Source organism: Eubalaena glacialis, chromosome 19 (genome assembly GCF_028564815.1).
Source record: "Eubalaena glacialis isolate mEubGla1 chromosome 19, mEubGla1.1.hap2.+ XY, whole genome shotgun sequence".
Lineage (NCBI taxonomy): Eukaryota > Metazoa > Chordata > Mammalia > Artiodactyla > Balaenidae > Eubalaena > Eubalaena glacialis.
The window spans coordinates 43,142,317-43,159,188 of NC_083734.1; the positions used below are offsets into that span (position 1 = coordinate 43,142,317).

Genomic DNA, 16,872 nt, shown 5'->3' on the forward strand with positions numbered 1-16,872 from the left:
AAGACTGTAAAACCACAGCGCTGGACCGGCTGACTCCGAGGAGCAGCCTCAGGCCCAACGCAGGGATGTCGGAGGGCTTTGTGCCTCCTGAAGGAAGCAGCTGGGGCCTCACCAGAGCTGGGGAACACATCTTTTCAGATTCCAGTGGGTTTCCTATCCCCTCTGTCAGCCCTTGCTGTGAACCATGTGGGGATCTGGACAGGGTAGGTAGTGAGAGGGGAGGGGGCTGGCCTTTCCCCAGGCCTCCTGGGTTTGGGTTTAATTTGGAATAAAGTGGAAACCCAGTGCATCGTGCAGTCTCCGTGGTGGTGTGTGTGTCAGGGGCCTGACTCCCTTGGCCTGACTCCCCTCTGGGCTTCATTTAGGTCGTTATGCTGCCCCTATGGGTGGGGTGGGGTGGTGGGCATCCTTCTGGGCTGGCGGTCATCCTTCTGGGCTGGCAGCCTGGAACTGTGGACTCCCTGCTTCTGCTTCCCCAGTTGTGGAGAGGAGAGGCACAGAAATGGGCTGTCATCGCCCTGGGCTCGGCCAGTGCTACTTTTTGAACGGGGACACAGGGGCTTCTGCTCTCTCTCTACACCCAAGAAGCCCATCAGCCTCTTGTTCTGGCTGCGGAGGGAGGAGTGAGCCCCGTGGCTCCCCGTTTCAGACCCTGCCCTTCTTCCTCCTGCAGCAGGCCCGGCCTCCAGCACCCCCAGCCCCCTGCTGGCCTCCCTGCCCCTGCCCGCCAGGCCTCTGCAGCCCCCGCTGGACTTCAAGCACTTGCTCGCCTTCCACTTCAATGGCGCCACCCCGCTCAGTCTCTTCCCCAACTTCAGCACGGTACGGGCTGGGCTGGCGGGTGGGGGGCATGCAGCCGAGCATGGGGGTGGAGGGGAAGGGGGGCTGCAAGGGCCCAGCTCTCAGAAGCTGGTCACCAGAGTGACCAGATGCTCCTGAAATGGGGCCCAGCTCCCACTTAGGCCAGGGATCCAGGATGGTATCACCCCCTCCCCCAGCAACTACTGCTGGGCCCCGGGGGGGCCTGTGAACTGCAGGTTTTACTTGAGTTTCTCTGTAGGGATGTCTGTGGATGATCTGTGTATGTCTGTGTGCACTTGGGGTGTGCCTTTCTGTTTTAGTTTGTCTCTATAGGACTTTGTTATTCGTGGGTGTGAGTTTGTGCATGTGTGTTTATAAACTCTTTGTGCCTGGGTAGTTGTCTGTAATTAGTGTATGTGCCTGTGTATCTGAGAGTTTTTTTGTGTCTTTGTGTCGACTGTGTATGTGTTTGGTGTGTGTCTGGCCTCTGAGTGTGTGTTTTTGCGTGGTTTGGGTGACTGTAAGTTTGTGGATGCGTGCCGTTGGTGTTCATGCCAGTGTGTATCTTTCTACTTGTCCCTGTAATTTGTAACTGCCTGTAAGCTTATGCGCTGTGTGTCTGCCTACTAGTCTGTATACACCGAAACATGTATTTCCATGTGTGTATGTGTGTAAATATGAAATTTACTTCACTACATGAGCTATAAGGCACGTCCCCTTTTTTAAAAAATTTGGAAAATCAAATATAATCATTGATGAGCCCCACCCCATCCTGACAAGATGGTAGGAAATTCCATCTCAGTCACCCTTGGGAGCTCCTTCCTTCCCACCCTCCAGGGTTGTACAAACGTCCTAAGGAGCCTGAGACATTTAGGGAGGGTCCTCTGGTCTTCGGTCCCCGCTGTCACTTGCTGACATGCTCACTGTTCAGGCACATAATCCCTAAGAGGGGGTCAACCCACTGTCGTCCTCCTACTGGGGGCCCTGCAGGCCCCTCTCCTCTGAAGTCCTGTCCTCTGCACGCCCCCGCCCTGGGTGCTGTGGGAGTTATAGCCTCTTTCTCTTCTCAGGGAAGTTTCTGAAACCATGCTTTTCTCTCAAAGCTTCTGTTCTCCTCTCTCAGGAAGGTTTGGAAAGTTCCTCTTGACAAGCAAGCCCAGACAGCTTCTGCTTTGGGCCCAACAACCTAGCCCCTGAGAAAAGGGAACATAAAAGCTTGGTTTGATAGAAGAAAAAAAATTTATTTAAAATAAGGAAAAGAAAAAACATGCAAATTAATATGCCAGAGAAACGACCCTACTACTCAGGGAATCCTCCTCTGGCTTCCACTTGCTGCCCCTGCTGCCCCCGCCCAGCCCCCCACCGCCCCTGGGCCGTGGCTGTCCCTCTCCCTCTCAGACCCGGTGACAGTGACAGAACTGATAAGCCTATCTCCCCCAGCCCGCAGGTCCAGCACAAGTCTGGGTTATGGGAGAGGAAATTCCAAATTGCTTTCTCTGCTTCTGCCTGCCCCCAACTCTCTGTCCCAATAGTTGTGATTCTTGCGAATGAGAAAAAAAGAGACCAGAGGGGCGGCAAGAGACGCCAGTGTGATCACCAGCACATGGTTCTGTTTCGCAAGGTCATGGAGGTCATCCTGGCCATCCCCCTGCCTCTAAGCAGAAGCCTAGGCTGACAGAGAAAGTCAGCCAGGGAAGAGGCTGTTTCTTTTTCTCTGTCTAATATCCACAGACATGGGAAATTTCCTCCTCTGGGCTGATCACTGCCGTCCTCAATAGTCTTAGATTTTGCAGTGCCCGCCCCCCGCCCCCCGCCCTTACTGAGCTGACCCCAAAGTTATTGTGCACTCCCACCCCCTTCACAGATGGACCCGGTCCAGAAAGCTGTCATCAGTCACACATTTGGGGTTCCCTCCCCTCTGAAGAAGAAGCTCTTCATCTCCTGTAACATCTGTCACCTGAGGTTCAACTCAGCGGTGAGAAGGAGTAGTGGAAACAGGCTGGGGAGGGGGCTGGAGACTGGGCTTCTGGGGTCTTTCCTGGAGGAATAGGGGTGGCAAAGGCACTGTGGTCCGTATTTTCTGTCCTTCGTTGCAGAAGAGCCGCTCCTGGTCCTTTATCCATCCCATCCTCTCCTCTCTCCAGATTCCTCTGCCCCGTCCCATCCCATCCCCCTGGGATTTCATTTCCCTCCCCTATGCCTCTCTCCTGTGTTCTGGACCCTTCTGCCAGAGAGAAGGCTGCCCTTCCCTACTCCGGGTCCCAGGGGCCACCATCGGCTCCCGGTGCAGAGCTGAGTTCTTAATGCACCTGAGAGTTTCCAGAATGTGTTCATGCCCATCCTCTTAATGAGTTCTCATGATACATCTGTGAGATGGATAGAGGTGCTATCATCAGCCCCACTTCTCAGATGAGGAAACTCAGCCTCAGAGAGGTTAAGTGACTTGCATGAGGCCACACAGCTGGTAAGTAGAGCTGGGATTTGAACCCAGGCCTGGCTGACCCCCTAGTCCGCATGCTTTCTACCATGACCCGCCCCTAGAGAGCGGACCTTCCCTGCTCTGGTGAAAGTGTCCAGGGAGGGGCCACGGGGGCCTGTCTTTCCTACTTTTGGGAGCAACAAGGAGGGACCCCTAGTGGACAGGCCAGATTTGGAGGGTCCCTCCAGGCCTTCAGGTTATGTGAGTCATGCAAGTGATGGACAGAGAGAGTTCACTCTGAGGGAGGAACCGTTATCTTCCTCATACCGGGCCCAGCACAGTGCCTGGCACATAGCAAATGTTCAATAACTATTTGTTGGAAAAATGTACAAAGGGATGAATGATCTGAGGTGCACATTCCCGAAAGTGTGGGGACTGCTCTGTTTTTCCACTTGTGTATTTATAAACCTGTTGGTAACTAACATTCACTGAGCACCTACTGTTTGTACTAGGCCCTTGTCATTCATGTTCTCATTTTATTTCTCACAACTCTGTGAAATCAGTATTATCATCACAGAGCTTACGTGTGAGGAAACTGAGGCTCAGAGAGGTGACGGGACCTGCCCAAAGATGCACAGTTAATAAGCGGCTGAGGCAGAATTTGAAGCCAGTGGCTGCTTGCCTGGGAGCTCGTGTATGAGAATGCATTCTGTAAACCTCAGGGCCACACACATGCTGTGATGATGACAAGGATGCGCCCCCTGTGTGGCCGGAGCCGTGCCTCCCTCTGACCTGCCCCCTGCCCAGTGCCAGCTCATGGATGGGGCAGGTGGACTCAGCCAATGAATGGTGACCCCATGCCCTCCCCTCCCCAGAACCAGGCCGAAGCACACTACAAAGGCCACAAACACGCCAGAAAACTCAAGGCTGTCGAAGCCGCCAAGAGCAAGCAGAGGCCGCAAACCCTGGCCCAGGATGGGACGCTGGTGTCCCCATCCCCGACTCCAGCCAGTGGAGACCCTGAAGAGCCACAGAGCAAAGGTCAGTCCTGAACTTTTCTCCCCCCATCTCACTCCAAATCTGGCTTCTGACAAGGGGTTGAGCGATTTCTGCTTATTATTATTCCTGCTTGTGTTGGAGTATTCCATACGTGCAGGGAAAGGCACACATCACATGTGTAAAGCACCACGGATTTTCCAGTCTGGATCTGCTGAGATGAAGAAATGTGTCACAAGCACCCCAGAAGCCCCTCCTTGGGTCCCCTCCCGGTCACTACCTTGTTGTTAGCTTCCTAGGGCTGTGATAACAAATGACCACAAACTAGGTGGCTGAAAATAACAGAGATGTATTTTCTCACAGTTCTGGAGGTCAGCAGTTTGAAGCAAGGTGTCAGCAGGGTTGGTTCTTTCTGGGGGCACGGGGGGGGGGGGATCTGTTTCATTCCGCTCTTCTAGCTTCTGGTCGTTGCCGGCAATCCTTGGCGCTCCTTGGCTTGTGGATGCCTCATTTCGATCTCTGCCTCAGATTTCACATCACATTTTCCCCAGTGTCTCTGTGCTTTCACATGGTCTTCTTATAAGGACACCAGTCATTGGATTAGGGCCCACCCTAGTCCAGTATGATCTCGTCTTAACTAATTACATCAGCAAAGACCCTATTTCCAAATAAGATCACATTCTGAGGTTCCAGATGGACATGAGTTTGGGGGTGATGCTATCCAACCACCTACACCCCTCCCCAAGAGTAACTATGAGCCTGACTTTTCTCACCAGAGATCAATTTCACCTGGTTTTGGTTAATGATACACAGATGGTCCCCGACTTCATGGTGGTTTGGATTATGATTTTTTGACTTCACAACGGTGTGAAAGCCATATGCATTCGGTAGACACTGGACTTCCAATTTCGAATTTTGATCTTTTCTGGGCTAGCAATATACGGCAGTGGTCCCCAACCTTTTTGGCACCAGGGACCAGTTTCACGGAAGACAATTTTCCCACGGACCCGGGAGGGAGGGATGGTTTCAGGGTGATTCAAGTGCGTTACATTTATTGTGCACTTTATTTCCATTATTATTACATTGTAATATATAATTAAATAATTATACAGCTCACCATAATGCAGAATCAGTGGGAACCCTGAGCTTGTTTTCCTGCAACTAGATGGTCCCATCTGGGGCTGATGGGAGACAGTGACACCCGAAGTGTGTTGCTTATGTCCAGTCTACTCCGTAAGATGCAGCTTAATTGTCACTTGCCACTCACTGATAGGACTTTTTTTTTTTTTTTTTTAAGATATTTATTTATTTATTTTTGGCTGCATTGGATCTTCGTTGCTACGCATGGGCTTTCTCTAGTTGCGGCTAGTGGGGGCTACTCTTTGTTGTGGTGCGCAGGCTTCTCATTGCGGTGGCTTCTCTTGTTGCAGAGCATGGGGCTCCAGGGCACTTGGGCTTCAGTAGTTGTGGCCCACGGGCTTAGTTGCTCCGCGGCATGTGGGATCTTCCTGGACCAGGACTTGAACCCGTGTCTCCTGCATTGGCAGGCGGATTCTCAACCACTGCGCCACCAGGGAAGCCCACTGATAGGGTTTTTTTTAAAAATTAATTAATTAATTTGTTTTTATTTTTGGCTGTGTTGGATCTTCGTTGCTGTGCATGGGCTTTCTCTAGTTGCGGCGAGCGGGGGCTACTCTTCGTTACGGTGCGCTGGCTTCTCATTGCGGTGGCTTCTCTTGTTGCAGAGCATGGGTTCTAGGGCACTTGGGCTTCAGTAGTTGTGGCCCACGGGCTTAGTTGCTCCGTGGCATGTGGGATCTTGCCGGGCCAGGGATCGAACCCGTGTCTGCTGCATTGGCAGGCAGATTCTCAACCACTGCGCCACCAGGGAAGCCCCCCACTGATAGGATTTTGACGTGAGTCTGCAGGCAATTGATTTATTATGGTCTCTGTGCAGTCAAACCTCTCTGCTAATGATAATCTGTATTTGCAGCCGCTCCCCAGTGCTAGCGTCACCGCCTCAGCTCCACCTCAGATCATCAGGCATTAGATTCTCCTAAGGAGCACGCAACCTCCTAGAACTGCATGCCCAGTTCACAGTAGGCTTCGCGCTCCTTATGAGAATCTAATGCTGCCGCTGATCTGACAGGAGGAGCTCAGGCGGTAATGCGAGCGATGGGGAGTGGCTGCAAATACAGATGAAACTTCACTCGCTCACCCGCCTTTCACCTCCTGCTGTGCAGCCCGGTTCCTAACAGGCCACAGACTGGTACCGATCCGATCCGTGGCCTGGGGGTTGGGGACCCTGATATACGGTAGGTGCATACTCTTTTGTGATGCTGGTCAGCAGCAGCCACGTGCCCAGGAGGGTAAACAACTGACACACTTACAGCCATCCTGTGCCCATGCAAGCAATCTGTTTTTCACTTTCAGCACAGTATTCAATAAATGACATGAGATATTGAACACTTTATTATAAAACAGGCTTTGTGTTAGATGATTTTGCCCAACTGTAGGCTAATGTAGGTGTTCTGAGCACATTTAAGGTAGGCTGGGTCAAGCTATGATGTTCAGTAGGTTAGGTGTATTAAATGCATTTAAAAAAAAAATTTTTCCTTCCTTTTTATTGATTGATTGATTTTGGCTGTGTTGTGTCTTAGTTGCGGCACACGGGATCTTTCGTTGCGGTGGGAGGGCTCTTTGTTGCGGGGCGCAGTTGTGGCACGTGGGCTCAGTTGCCCTGCGGCATGTGGGATCTTAGTTTACTGACCAGGGATCAAACCCACGTCCCCTGCATTGGAAGGCAGATTCTTAACCACTGGACCACCAGGGAAGTACCTGCATTTTCAACTTATGATATTTTCAACTTACGATGGGTTTATCAGGATATAACCCCATCATAAGTTGTTGTTGCGTGTAGCTGTATTTTGTCCTTTTTCATTGCCATGTAGTATTCCATTGCATGACCCATCAACTCTTTTCACTATTCTGTTGACAAATATTTGGATAGTTTCCAGTTTTCTGCTGCTATGAATAGTGCTCCATGAATATTCTAGCACATCTTTTTGGTGACTTCCACATATTTAACAGTTCCCTAATGACTGTAGATCATCAGGGCTGGGTGGGTTCTCTGAGACGACTGGATCCAACTTTATCATTTCAGGTGGGAAAGCTGAGGCCCAAAGAGGCCCAAGTCTGCCCAGTGGTTTGGTGGGGAGTCTGGAATTCAATGCTGGTCATCCCTACACCAGGGACCCTTCCAATCTGCCATGCCACCCCCAGAATATCTGTGCTTAAAATCGTGGTCTCGAGAATCATCTTGGGCCTCACACTCTTACCCCATGCCTTCCATCTCCCCAGCAGTTCCTGCAGCCCCTCCTCCTGGTCCCAAACTCCAGCCACCCCTGAGTCCGGAACCCACGCCCAGGGAGCCGGCCCACTCAGACCTCTTGGATGCTGCCTCCTCTTCCTCCTCTTCCTCTTGCCCACCCTGCTCCCCAGAGCCTGGGAGAGAGGCGCCAGGGCCTGAACCGGCGGCAGCTGCTGTGGAAAGTGGTGTGAGTGGGGAAGGCAGGAGCGAGAAGGGGCGCCTCTACTGCCCCACGTGTAAGGTGACCGTGAACTCCGCCTCCCAGCTTCAGGCTCACAACACAGGTCAGTGCGCCCCCCACCAGCTCGAGTCCCGGGAAGGAGATGGCCCTCACCAGATGTGGGCAGGCTAGAGCTTCTGGGCACTTTGCTCCAGGGCTAGGTGACAGAGGCTAGGTGCTCAGCTGTGGCTGGGCGGGCATTTCGGGTCCTCCCGGTAATGCTTGAGGAGGGAGGATCGGGAAGAGAAGTCTGAGGCAGCGAGAACTGAAGGGTCATCACAGAAGACAGGAGACACCCCTCCCATCTCTCCTTGGATCAGACCCAGGGGAACTGGGTTGGGATGAGAGCCAAAGGGAAGCTGACCTGTTACTCTGCAACGAGGCCTTCCTTGGGGGATGTTGGCATGAAATGAGAACAGCTGGGAGGAACTTTGGGAGGGAAAGAGAGATCTCACATGGCTGGAGGGGCTGGCAGTGCTGAGCAGCCTGGAGGCTTCAGGGGGCAGCCAAACTGACCTGGTTTGGAGGGGGTCTCCGTGGCCCCTGAAGCCCCTCTTTGGTGCTGGCAAGCTGTCTTCTTTCCTCCCTCCAGGAGCCAAGCACCGGTGGATGGTGGAAGGTCAGCGGGGCGCTCCCCGCAGGGGCAGGGGCCACGCAGTGCCCCGGGGAGGAGCTGGACACAAGGCCAAGAGAGTGACAGGGGTCCGCGGGGGCCGGCAGGGGCCCAGGCCCCCTTTCCACTGTGCTCTCTGTCAGCTCCAGGTCAATTCAGAGACCCAACTCAAGCAGGTGGGGCAAGTGTGGCTGGGATTGGGGGTGGAGCAGGGGTGAGGGGGGTGGGCCCAGTGCCAGGCGAGGAGGAGGGAGCCTGCGGGGAGGAGGTGGGTAGAGCAGAGCAGGCAGCAGTGGAGAAAGAGGTGCGAGGCTCCTGGAAGGTGAAGGCCAATTCTTACCTCCCCTTCCCAGGGCCACTCCAGGGCCATGTGCATTAGGTGTGTGAATTGTGGGTAGAGGAAGGGTGAGCTAGCCGTAGTTTTGGGGTCCTTGGGTTCCTCATCTTGTTCCCGGTCTGTCTGTCTGTCCATTAGCACCTGAGCAGCAGGAGGCACAAAGACCGCCTGGCCGGGAAGCCCCCCAAGCCCTCCAGCCAGCACAGCAAGCTGCAGAAGCACGCAGCGCTGGCTGTGAGTATCCTCAAGGTATCTGTCTCCGGGCAACAGAGCTGGGACCCAGGTCCAGAGGGGAGAGGGTAAGGGGAGAGGGTAGGCCGGAAGGGAGGGCCAGCTGGGGGGGCTGGGAGGAGGGGCAGGAAGGAAGCCACCCCCCTTGGAGGCTGCCTGGGCAGGGAAAGAGCTGGGGTTGGGTTTTTGGCTGTCTGGGGATCTGCTCAGAAACATTTCCGGGGAGGTGGGCCCAGGTAGTAACCTCAGGGGCAAGAGCGAGGCGTGGGCGTGCATCTCCTGGAGACCATCTCCACCCCCGCTCCCCATAGCCTCCTCCCTTGGCCCATCCTAAGATTCTCCTCCCTCCAGGCAGGAAGGCAGGTGGTGGAGAAAGCCCTTTGGAATGAATGTTTGGGGGTGGGAAGGGAGGAGGATTTAGGTTTGGAATCCTGACAGTCACATTACCCCCCCCCCCCCGCCCAACCCCCGCAGCAAAAAGCCCAAGGAGTGGGCCCAGGGAGGGGACGGGATTTTCCTGGGGTCAGAGACTTGAGTCCTCTCCTCTCTTCTCTGCAGTCTAAACTGGCCTTGCAGAAGCAACTCACCAAGACGCTGGCAGCCCGCTTCCTGCCCAGCCCGATCCCCACCGCGGCGGCAACCATCTGTGCCCTCCCAGGGCCCCTGGCCCTCCGGCCTGCGCCTACGGCAGCCACCCTCTTCCCGCCTCCGATCCTGGGCCCAGCTCTGTTTCGCACCCCAGCGGGAGCCGTTCGCCCTGCCACGGGACCCATCGTCTTTGCCCCCTATTAGCCCTCCTGGGGAGCCCGGGGCTGATTTCCTAGCAGTACCCCTCCCCCTCCTCCTCTCCCCAAGATGCCTCGGTTCCCTACATCCCACAGGAGACTGCCTTTTACAGCCTAGGGGTTCCTGCCCAATCTAGGAGGAGCTGGGCTAATGCTAAGAGCCCTTCACTCAATCTGCACTGGGGATTCAACTAATGCCCCCCCCAGCCCAAGGACCATCCATCTGCACCCTCCCTTCCCCAGGCTTCTAGGGCTAGCCCTGGGCTCCCCTCCATTTCCCATCCTGATTTATGGGGAACAAACTGGAAAATCCAAAGATCTATGCAAAATCCTAGCCCCAGCCCTGTGGTGCTCTCATTCTCCCACTCAAGACCTATACCCATGTGGCCCGAGGTCCGAGGAATCTTACCTTCTCCTAGCCCGACCTCTATTCCCATGCCCTGGGGGCAGGGAGGGGAGGCCCTCCCCATTCACTGGATTCTCTAGAGAATCACTGGTGTTGAGGGGGCCGTCTCAAGGGAGAAGCTAAGGGGACAGTCACAGCCAGCCCAACCACAGGGTCTCAAGATGGAGTGGGTTCAAGGTTACCTGGACGAGCTGACCATGGGGGTGTGGTGGAAGACTGTGGAAGAGGAAGGGAGCAGTGCTAAGTGGGGCAAAGCCAAGGGGTGGCTGGAGCTGCGAGCCTCTGGGGCTTTCCATCCGCTCTGACAGGATGGGGCTACGACGGGGGAGGCGAGGGTAATGTGCTGGCCGGGCCCAGTTTTTAACAGAGGAAGTGATCAGTCCCACACACGTTCTCCCCTTAGCCTTTAATTGATTCCTCCTGAATCCCAGCTCTCAGGGCGGGGGGGTGGGGGGGGGGAAGGGGGGGTGACACTGGGTCTCCCTCTGACTATGGACCCAGCTAACACTGAATCTCCCCAGGGCTCCCAAAGAGCTTTCCCTTCCAGCTCCTCACCCCAAACTGGCCCCTAGCACTCAGTTCAGCTTTCCCTTCCCCCACGAGCATCCCAAGGCCCCCTCACTGTGACTCTGAGTATTGGGATCCACTCAGAGCCACTCTCAAGACCCGTTTTCATGCTGTCAAAATTAATGTCATAATCTCCATCCCACCCCAGCAGCACTGCCACCCTCACCCCACAATATGGGACTTTGCCAGTATCCACCTGTATCTTTTTTCTTTTTTAAAGCTGTTTCCAATGGGAGAACAAGAAAAAGGGGGGAGGGTGGGAAACTTTTTGATAACAGTTGTGGTTTTATTGTGTCCAACGCATCAATAAATCAATTTAAGCCCAAGCCTGTACACGCCCTAACTCGCCCAGCCTGGGCCACCTGACCCTGCTCACCTCTCCCATCTTGGGGAGAAGGGGCGTGCACTGGAGGTCACCTGGCTGTAGTGTCTTCACCTATGCTAGGTGTGTACATCAGAAGCACGAAGTGGGCACGGGAGGTTGTGGGTTACCAGCTCACTTTACAGCGTGTTGGAAGTGTAACCACCCTTCTGAGCCCCCAGAGATCTGGCAGCTCCTGAGAAGCTGCTATTGGTCGGCTTTATTCTGTTCAGGCATCTGAGGTAAGAAGGGAGGGCTAGACGAGCACCTTGCCCAGCCTCCACCATGGTGGCAGGCATATAAACACAGGTAATTCATAAATAGAAGTCCAGCTATCAGCTGAAAACAACCATAGGAAAGGGTGACGACCAGTCCCCAGGGCTGTGAGGTCCGCTGATCGGGCACTGGGCAGCCACTCTGGCAACTAGAGTGGGTAGTGCACTCCTGCCCCCTGGTGGTTGGGGGGCGGGGAGCAGTGTCCCAGCCTCCAGGGCCGTAGGCATAGCACCTTGAAACGGGAGAAGCTAAGGGAACAGTCGCAGCCAGCCCAACCATGGGCAGTATACAACCCACACAGGGCTGGAGAGGATCTAGATCATCTAAGCAACTGCCGTCACCTTACAGATGAAAAGACTGAAGCCCCGAGAGGGGAAAGGCCTCGCAGGGCCACAAAGCCAGCTGGTGACTCCCAGCCCAGTCGGCATTCCATTCCACCTCAACCAAGGAAATGCTCCCTGAGCAGGAAGAGGAAGCAAAACAGCTGGGGGAAGAGTTGAACCAGAAAATTATGCTCCCAGGAGGCTAGCTTCTTTCAGCCCAGGAGAGGACAGGAGAGAGGTCAGGGTGTTGGATGAGGAGGCGCCCCGAACACCAGCACACACACGTGTGCACATCTACACACACACACACACACACACAAACGAGATACCTGGATGCCCTTTCTCTAGAGTCCAGGCTGGTGCCGTAAGCGTGTGAGTGTGTGTGTGTGTGAGATTGGCAGGAAACCCGGAGGTGTAAGACCCCTGCGATAGGAATCAGACCCTAGACTGGGCGCTTCCACACACAGCTCTGCTTTCTGTCCAGGGCCGGGAGAAGGGACAGAGATCCAAAACCACCCTAGACCTGCTTAAAAGCAAAAACTGATCATGTCACTTCGCTGGCATAAATCCTATCAATGGCTTTCCATTGCTGTTAGGATACAGCAGGATGGGGGCTGGGGGGGCTTGGGGGCTGCTAACCTAGACTATTTGCATTTCCCAGAGTTGGGAGGGAGCAAAAGTGACCTGAGCCTGGGACAGCCCAGCTGCCTGGCCTAGTGGGGAGCTCCCCCCTTGACTGGGAAGGACAGCTTGCCTAAACCCCCCCCCCCTTTCCCCTCAACCCATCTTCCAGGGCTGGCAAGGCAGCTCTTCAGCCATCCAAGGAGCCGCTGCCCTTGTTCTTGCGGCTGAGGGGGAAGGCAGACTTGCTCTGGGGCTGGGTCATCTTGCTGGCCAGGTAGACGAAGGGCTCCAGCAGTGAGCGGCGGTCAGCCACCGACACCTCCCACAGCTTCACCTTCTCTGACTTGGCCCAGTGCTGAGCCACATCCGGGTCTACACGCCGCTGCTCCTGCAGGTCACACTTGTTGCCGAGGACCACGATGGTGACCTGGGGAACAGGGACAGAGTAGAGGCCTGTGGCTGTAGCATGGACCTCAGGAATGGTTGTGAGGGCCAGTGACCACCTTGGGCTTGTAATGGAACTCTTGGAGGGGGTGCCAGATGGAGGCCAGAATTTGAACAGAGGAAGGAGAGGAAAAAGCGACCATTTCCACCTCGGAGTCCTAGAAGAGGGAAAGTCTCAATGGCTGATGTCTCATCTCTTCCTATATTAGAAACTGTGGACAGGGGCCTCCATCTGGAGGAGTTCCATTACAAGCCCTGTGTCACCAATGCCTGATCATTACTGGCAGTCAGTTAGTTGCTGGCTAAGTAACCGGTGAGGAAGCGCTTCCAGAATGCCTGCAGCTTGAAGCGGGATTTGAGAACAAAAGGGCCTTCACAGGGGAGAGCACAGAACCATTATAAAGAAAGACTAGTGGGGACATCTTAAACTGGAGAAGCCTCTTTGGTTGAGCTGCCTCAACATACGGCCACCTCTAGGGGTGAAGACATCCTCCAGTGGCCTCCATCTCCGCCCTCCAGCTCTAAACCCACGTCCTGGCAAATAAGTGAAAAACAGAGCCTTTCCAGGCCTCCCAAAGCCAGCCCAGGGCCCACTCTCTCTCACCACCAGGGTTCCCACACACACCTCCTTCTTGTCTTTGGATTTGTCAATCTCCTTCTTGAGCAGCTCCACGCGCTGAAAGGACTCTCGGCTGTCCGTGCTGTAGACCAGGACATAGCCATCAGTGCAGGAGAAGCAGTGCCGGGGCAACTCAGCCCCATCTCGGAGCCCCCGGGTGTCGTAGAAACGCACCTGCTCCCGCACCCCCCGGTCAGTCTCAATGGAGCCCACGTAGATGTCCTCCTGCGTCTCAATCATCTCAGAACCTGGGACAAAATGAGGAGAAAACTTGTTTCTAGGGAGAAAAGAGATTGGGAACATGAGTGACTGAATATATCCTAACAGGCCAACCAGACAGGGAGAGAAAGGAACATGGGGGCTGAGGAGAGAGGGCCAAAGACTGCGAGTCTGGCCAGACTGGAATAACTTGGGGGAACAGCTCTAATCTCACGCTGATACCTTGCTAAACACAGTGTGACGCGGAAGTTTTTCCTTCCTATCTCGGACATTGGGTTTTCTCTTTCCAGATGTCCTCAGTGTTGTAGAGCTGGGATCTTTCGGTGCAATGACCAGCAGGAGCGAACTTTAGCCTTTTCGTGTCGTGATCAAATCCTCTCCTCATTCTTCCACTTCCTCCACCACGCCTCACGCCCAGCAACACTCACCCACTATGTGGTTTCCGTACAGAAGCTGCTCCAGGATTGAAGTTTTGCCCACAGAAGCCTGGCCACACACGACCACCTTGCAGCTCTTCCCCATGCTTAGCTTTCAACCTTGAAGAACGGAAGTACACTGGGTGAGGCAGGATCAAAACCGAGGGCAAACTTCCCTTGACTGAGGACGCAAGTTCTGAAGTGGACGCATGGCCTCAGGGGTTCGGCCCTGTCTGCTACCCTAGGCAGGGTGTACTGAAGTGATGTATCTATATCCACTACTGGACAGTTAGCTGTATATTATCCATCTTATTCCCAGTACGAGGCCAGTAACTGGCACAGAGCAGGTGCTCGGTAAGCGTTGCCATAAAGGGGGAAGAGAGTCGCTGGTTTAAAGGAACCACTAGCCAGGTTCCTTTCTGTGCACAGGATGTGGAGGACCAGTTGCTGAAGGGAGCTCTGGCTCAGCTCCCTCTCTTTAACCACGACCCCATGGAGAAATAAGCAGGACTATTATTTTGTGTGGATCTGTCTTATACCATTCTTCCTGGGGAGAGTGAACAATTAGGAAGAACATTTTGCTTTCCCGTATGGCTTATCCAGACAATTAGTTCCCTCGAATTCCCAGCAAGGCCATGGCTAAGATGAAAAACATCAGACAAGAAACAAAAGAGTGAAAGAACCTAAGGAAAAAAACGCTTCAGAAAAGAGAAAAATTTTGTTTCTCTTGGAATGACAAACCCAGATAAGGCCTAGACACAGAAATAATCCCTTCTCTGTTTGGAGGTCCCAAACAGAGATCTCCTCGAAGGCATCCCAAACACAGGCTTCCCAGAAGGAGCCCCAGACAAGGAGCCCCCCCCCCCCGCCCCGAGAGGAGAGATACAGAGATCACTCCCCAAAGGGATCTTAAACAGAAACCTCTCCAGAGGAAACTCTTAGTACAGATCCCCCTCCCCGCGAGGGGCCTCATATAGTGAGCCCCGCAATTAAGGGATACCCCAAAAGAGACTGCTAGGCGGGCCTCCGGAACAGATTTCCCCACGAGAGGGCTTCCAGAGGGAATCGGAATCCTGCCACCTAAAGCGTCCGGAAGCAGTGGTCGATCCCGGCCTCCCAGCTCCGTACCTCCTGGGGCCCTCGCAGCAGCCCGGCCGGGCCCCTCTACGCGCGCCGGGACCAGGGGTGGGGCAGCACGGCCGCAAACACTCGGATCTTCCTCCGGGTCCGTCCGGGCTCCGTCTGGCCCCGCCCCGTAGTTTCCATCCCGCAAGACCTATTTTGGCGGCGGAGAGCGGGCGCCAGCCGAACAGCGCCTCCAGAGGCCGGCGGGGAAATGACGGCCGGGACCTGGGCTGGGTGGTCGCCAGAGCACAGGGTTCTAGGCTCCCTTGACCGGCCGGGTGCTGTTTTGGTGCCTCAGATGCCCATATGTTCTTTCTCTAAAGGCTACTACAATAGCACTTTGTTTACTCAGTCATTTATTCATCCAATGTCTTCTGAGCTCCTATTCTGTGCCAGGTACAGGACCACGTGCTGAGAAAAAGCGGAGGAATTAGACACCGTTGCCGCCCATTAGAACGTCACCATCTAGAGGAGCTAGACATCTAAACCAACAATTACAGTACAGCATGGTAAGAACTATTACAGAGGTGCTATGGGAGCACAACTAAGGGCATTTAACTTGGGGGCAGTGGGCATCACGTTCTCCGCGGAACCTTCCTAGAAGAGGTCAGGTCCGTGTTGAAGTTTGAAGGGTGTGGGAGGAAAGGGTGGAGGAAAAACGGCAAGAGTCACGGCGTTTACTGGAACTACAAGTATTTGGGTTCATTACTGATGGTAGAAAGGAGCCAAATAATCAAAGGCCTGTTTGTTGGCCAAAGAGTTCAAACTGTATCCTAACAGCAGTGGAAAGCCATTGATAGGATTCAATGCCAGCGAAGTGACATGATCAGTTTTTGCTTTAAAGTGGGTCACTCTGGTAAAAGAGTGAAGGTTGGAGAGAGGTGAGACTTGGGGTTAGTTAGACTATGGTAGTATTCCAAGTTTTCCAAAAAATGATGAGGATCTGAATTGGGATGGAAAGGAGATAGATTTGGGAGACATTTGGTAAGAGAATCAACAAGACTTGGTGATAACTTGGGAGTTTTAGATGCCGAGAACACAAAGGAGGAAGATGGTTAAAGACAGATGGGCCTCCTGCATTAGACTGTAGGCCATGAGCCACTGGCAAGCAGGTTAGACGGTCTGAGTCTGCGCTTTCCCAACCCAGCACAAAGTAGGTACTTTGGAGAGGGCTGTTGAATGACTGGCTGGATGAATGACTTCTCTCTTCCAAACCCCTGAGCCTCTCCCATCCTCCGCTCCCCAGTGCTAGGTGTGATTTCAGCTCCCTCAGCACTGTGATAGGAAGAACCATGCAAGCGGCCTATGGACAATGGCACAGACTGTTTTACTGGAGAAGCGAAGGCGTCAGGGGTCTGGGGGGCGGGGTAAATCCTTTTAAAATTCCCTTGACCCATTCTTATTTTAGTACCCTTTAACTTTAAAATTTTAACCTCAAACTCCCCCAGTTTAACCTCAGGAAACCCCAATTTAATTCAAGTCCACAAAAATTATTGGTTTGGGTGAAGGGAAGTACTACGAAGGGCTGTGTCCTTGCCCTCTCTGAGTTCCCAATCCAGACTGCATTTGGCAAGACGAGCGTGCTGAGTACAGAGTTTATATGAGGGTTGGGAGCACTGAGGACATTGTGGAGCAGGGACCTCACCCCGCGAGCTGCCTTATAAACTCCAGGGCAGGGTCTGGGGCCCTGTGCCACCCTCCCTAGGCTTAATGCTGAGAT

The 16,872-nt window shown here is 54.0% G+C and overlaps 2 protein-coding genes across 3 annotated transcripts in view; one reads left to right on the forward strand and one right to left on the reverse strand.

The window, feature by feature from the left end:
- The window catches only part of ZNF385C (zinc finger protein 385C), a 29,856-nt gene extending 19,250 nt beyond the window's left edge, over positions 1–10,606 (forward strand). The window contains exons 3-9 of the mRNA XM_061176923.1: positions 674–822; positions 2,666–2,776; positions 4,096–4,261; positions 7,577–7,870; positions 8,399–8,595; positions 8,895–9,005; positions 9,546–10,606. Of these exons, the coding sequence (XP_061032906.1) occupies positions 674–822; positions 2,666–2,776; positions 4,096–4,261; positions 7,577–7,870; positions 8,399–8,595; positions 8,895–9,005; positions 9,546–9,779 (1,262 nt within the window). The 3' untranslated portion in view covers positions 9,780–10,606. The remainder of the gene's footprint in view (positions 1–673; positions 823–2,665; positions 2,777–4,095; positions 4,262–7,576; positions 7,871–8,398; positions 8,596–8,894; positions 9,006–9,545) is intronic.
- A 404-nt stretch (positions 10,607–11,010) lies between these two features.
- NKIRAS2 (NFKB inhibitor interacting Ras like 2) lies at positions 11,011–15,269 on the reverse strand. 2 transcript variants are annotated; one of them, XM_061174876.1, is made up of 4 exons: positions 15,156–15,269; positions 14,040–14,147; positions 13,399–13,640; positions 11,011–12,756 (listed from the first exon to the last, which is right to left on the reverse strand). In XM_061174876.1, exons 2-4 carry the CDS (start codon positions 14,131–14,133, stop codon positions 12,517–12,519), a joined length of 576 nt encoding a protein of 191 aa, XP_061030859.1. In that variant the 5' UTR covers positions 14,134–14,147; positions 15,156–15,269; the 3' UTR covers positions 11,011–12,516. The 2 variants fall into 2 exon arrangements, with proteins under 2 accessions (XP_061030859.1, XP_061030860.1); XM_061174877.1 differs by lacking the exons at positions 14,040–14,147; positions 15,156–15,269 and adding an exon at positions 13,834–14,028.
- Positions 15,270–16,872: the final 1,603 nt, after the last annotated feature.

Bases quoted from the DNA above. Each gene is read 5' to 3' on its own strand.
- NKIRAS2 (XM_061174876.1), bottom strand. From the start codon at position 14,133: ATGGGGAAGAGCTGCAAGGTGGTCGTGTGTGGCCAGGCTTCTGTGGGC. The intron at 13,641-14,039 runs GTGAGTGTTGCT...ATTTTGTCCCAG, and splicing joins GTACGGAAACCACATAGTGG to GTTCTGAGATGATTGAGACG. The intron at 12,757-13,398 runs GTGTGTGTGGGA...CCTGTTCCCCAG, and splicing joins AATCCAAAGACAAGAAGGAG to GTCACCATCGTGGTCCTCGG.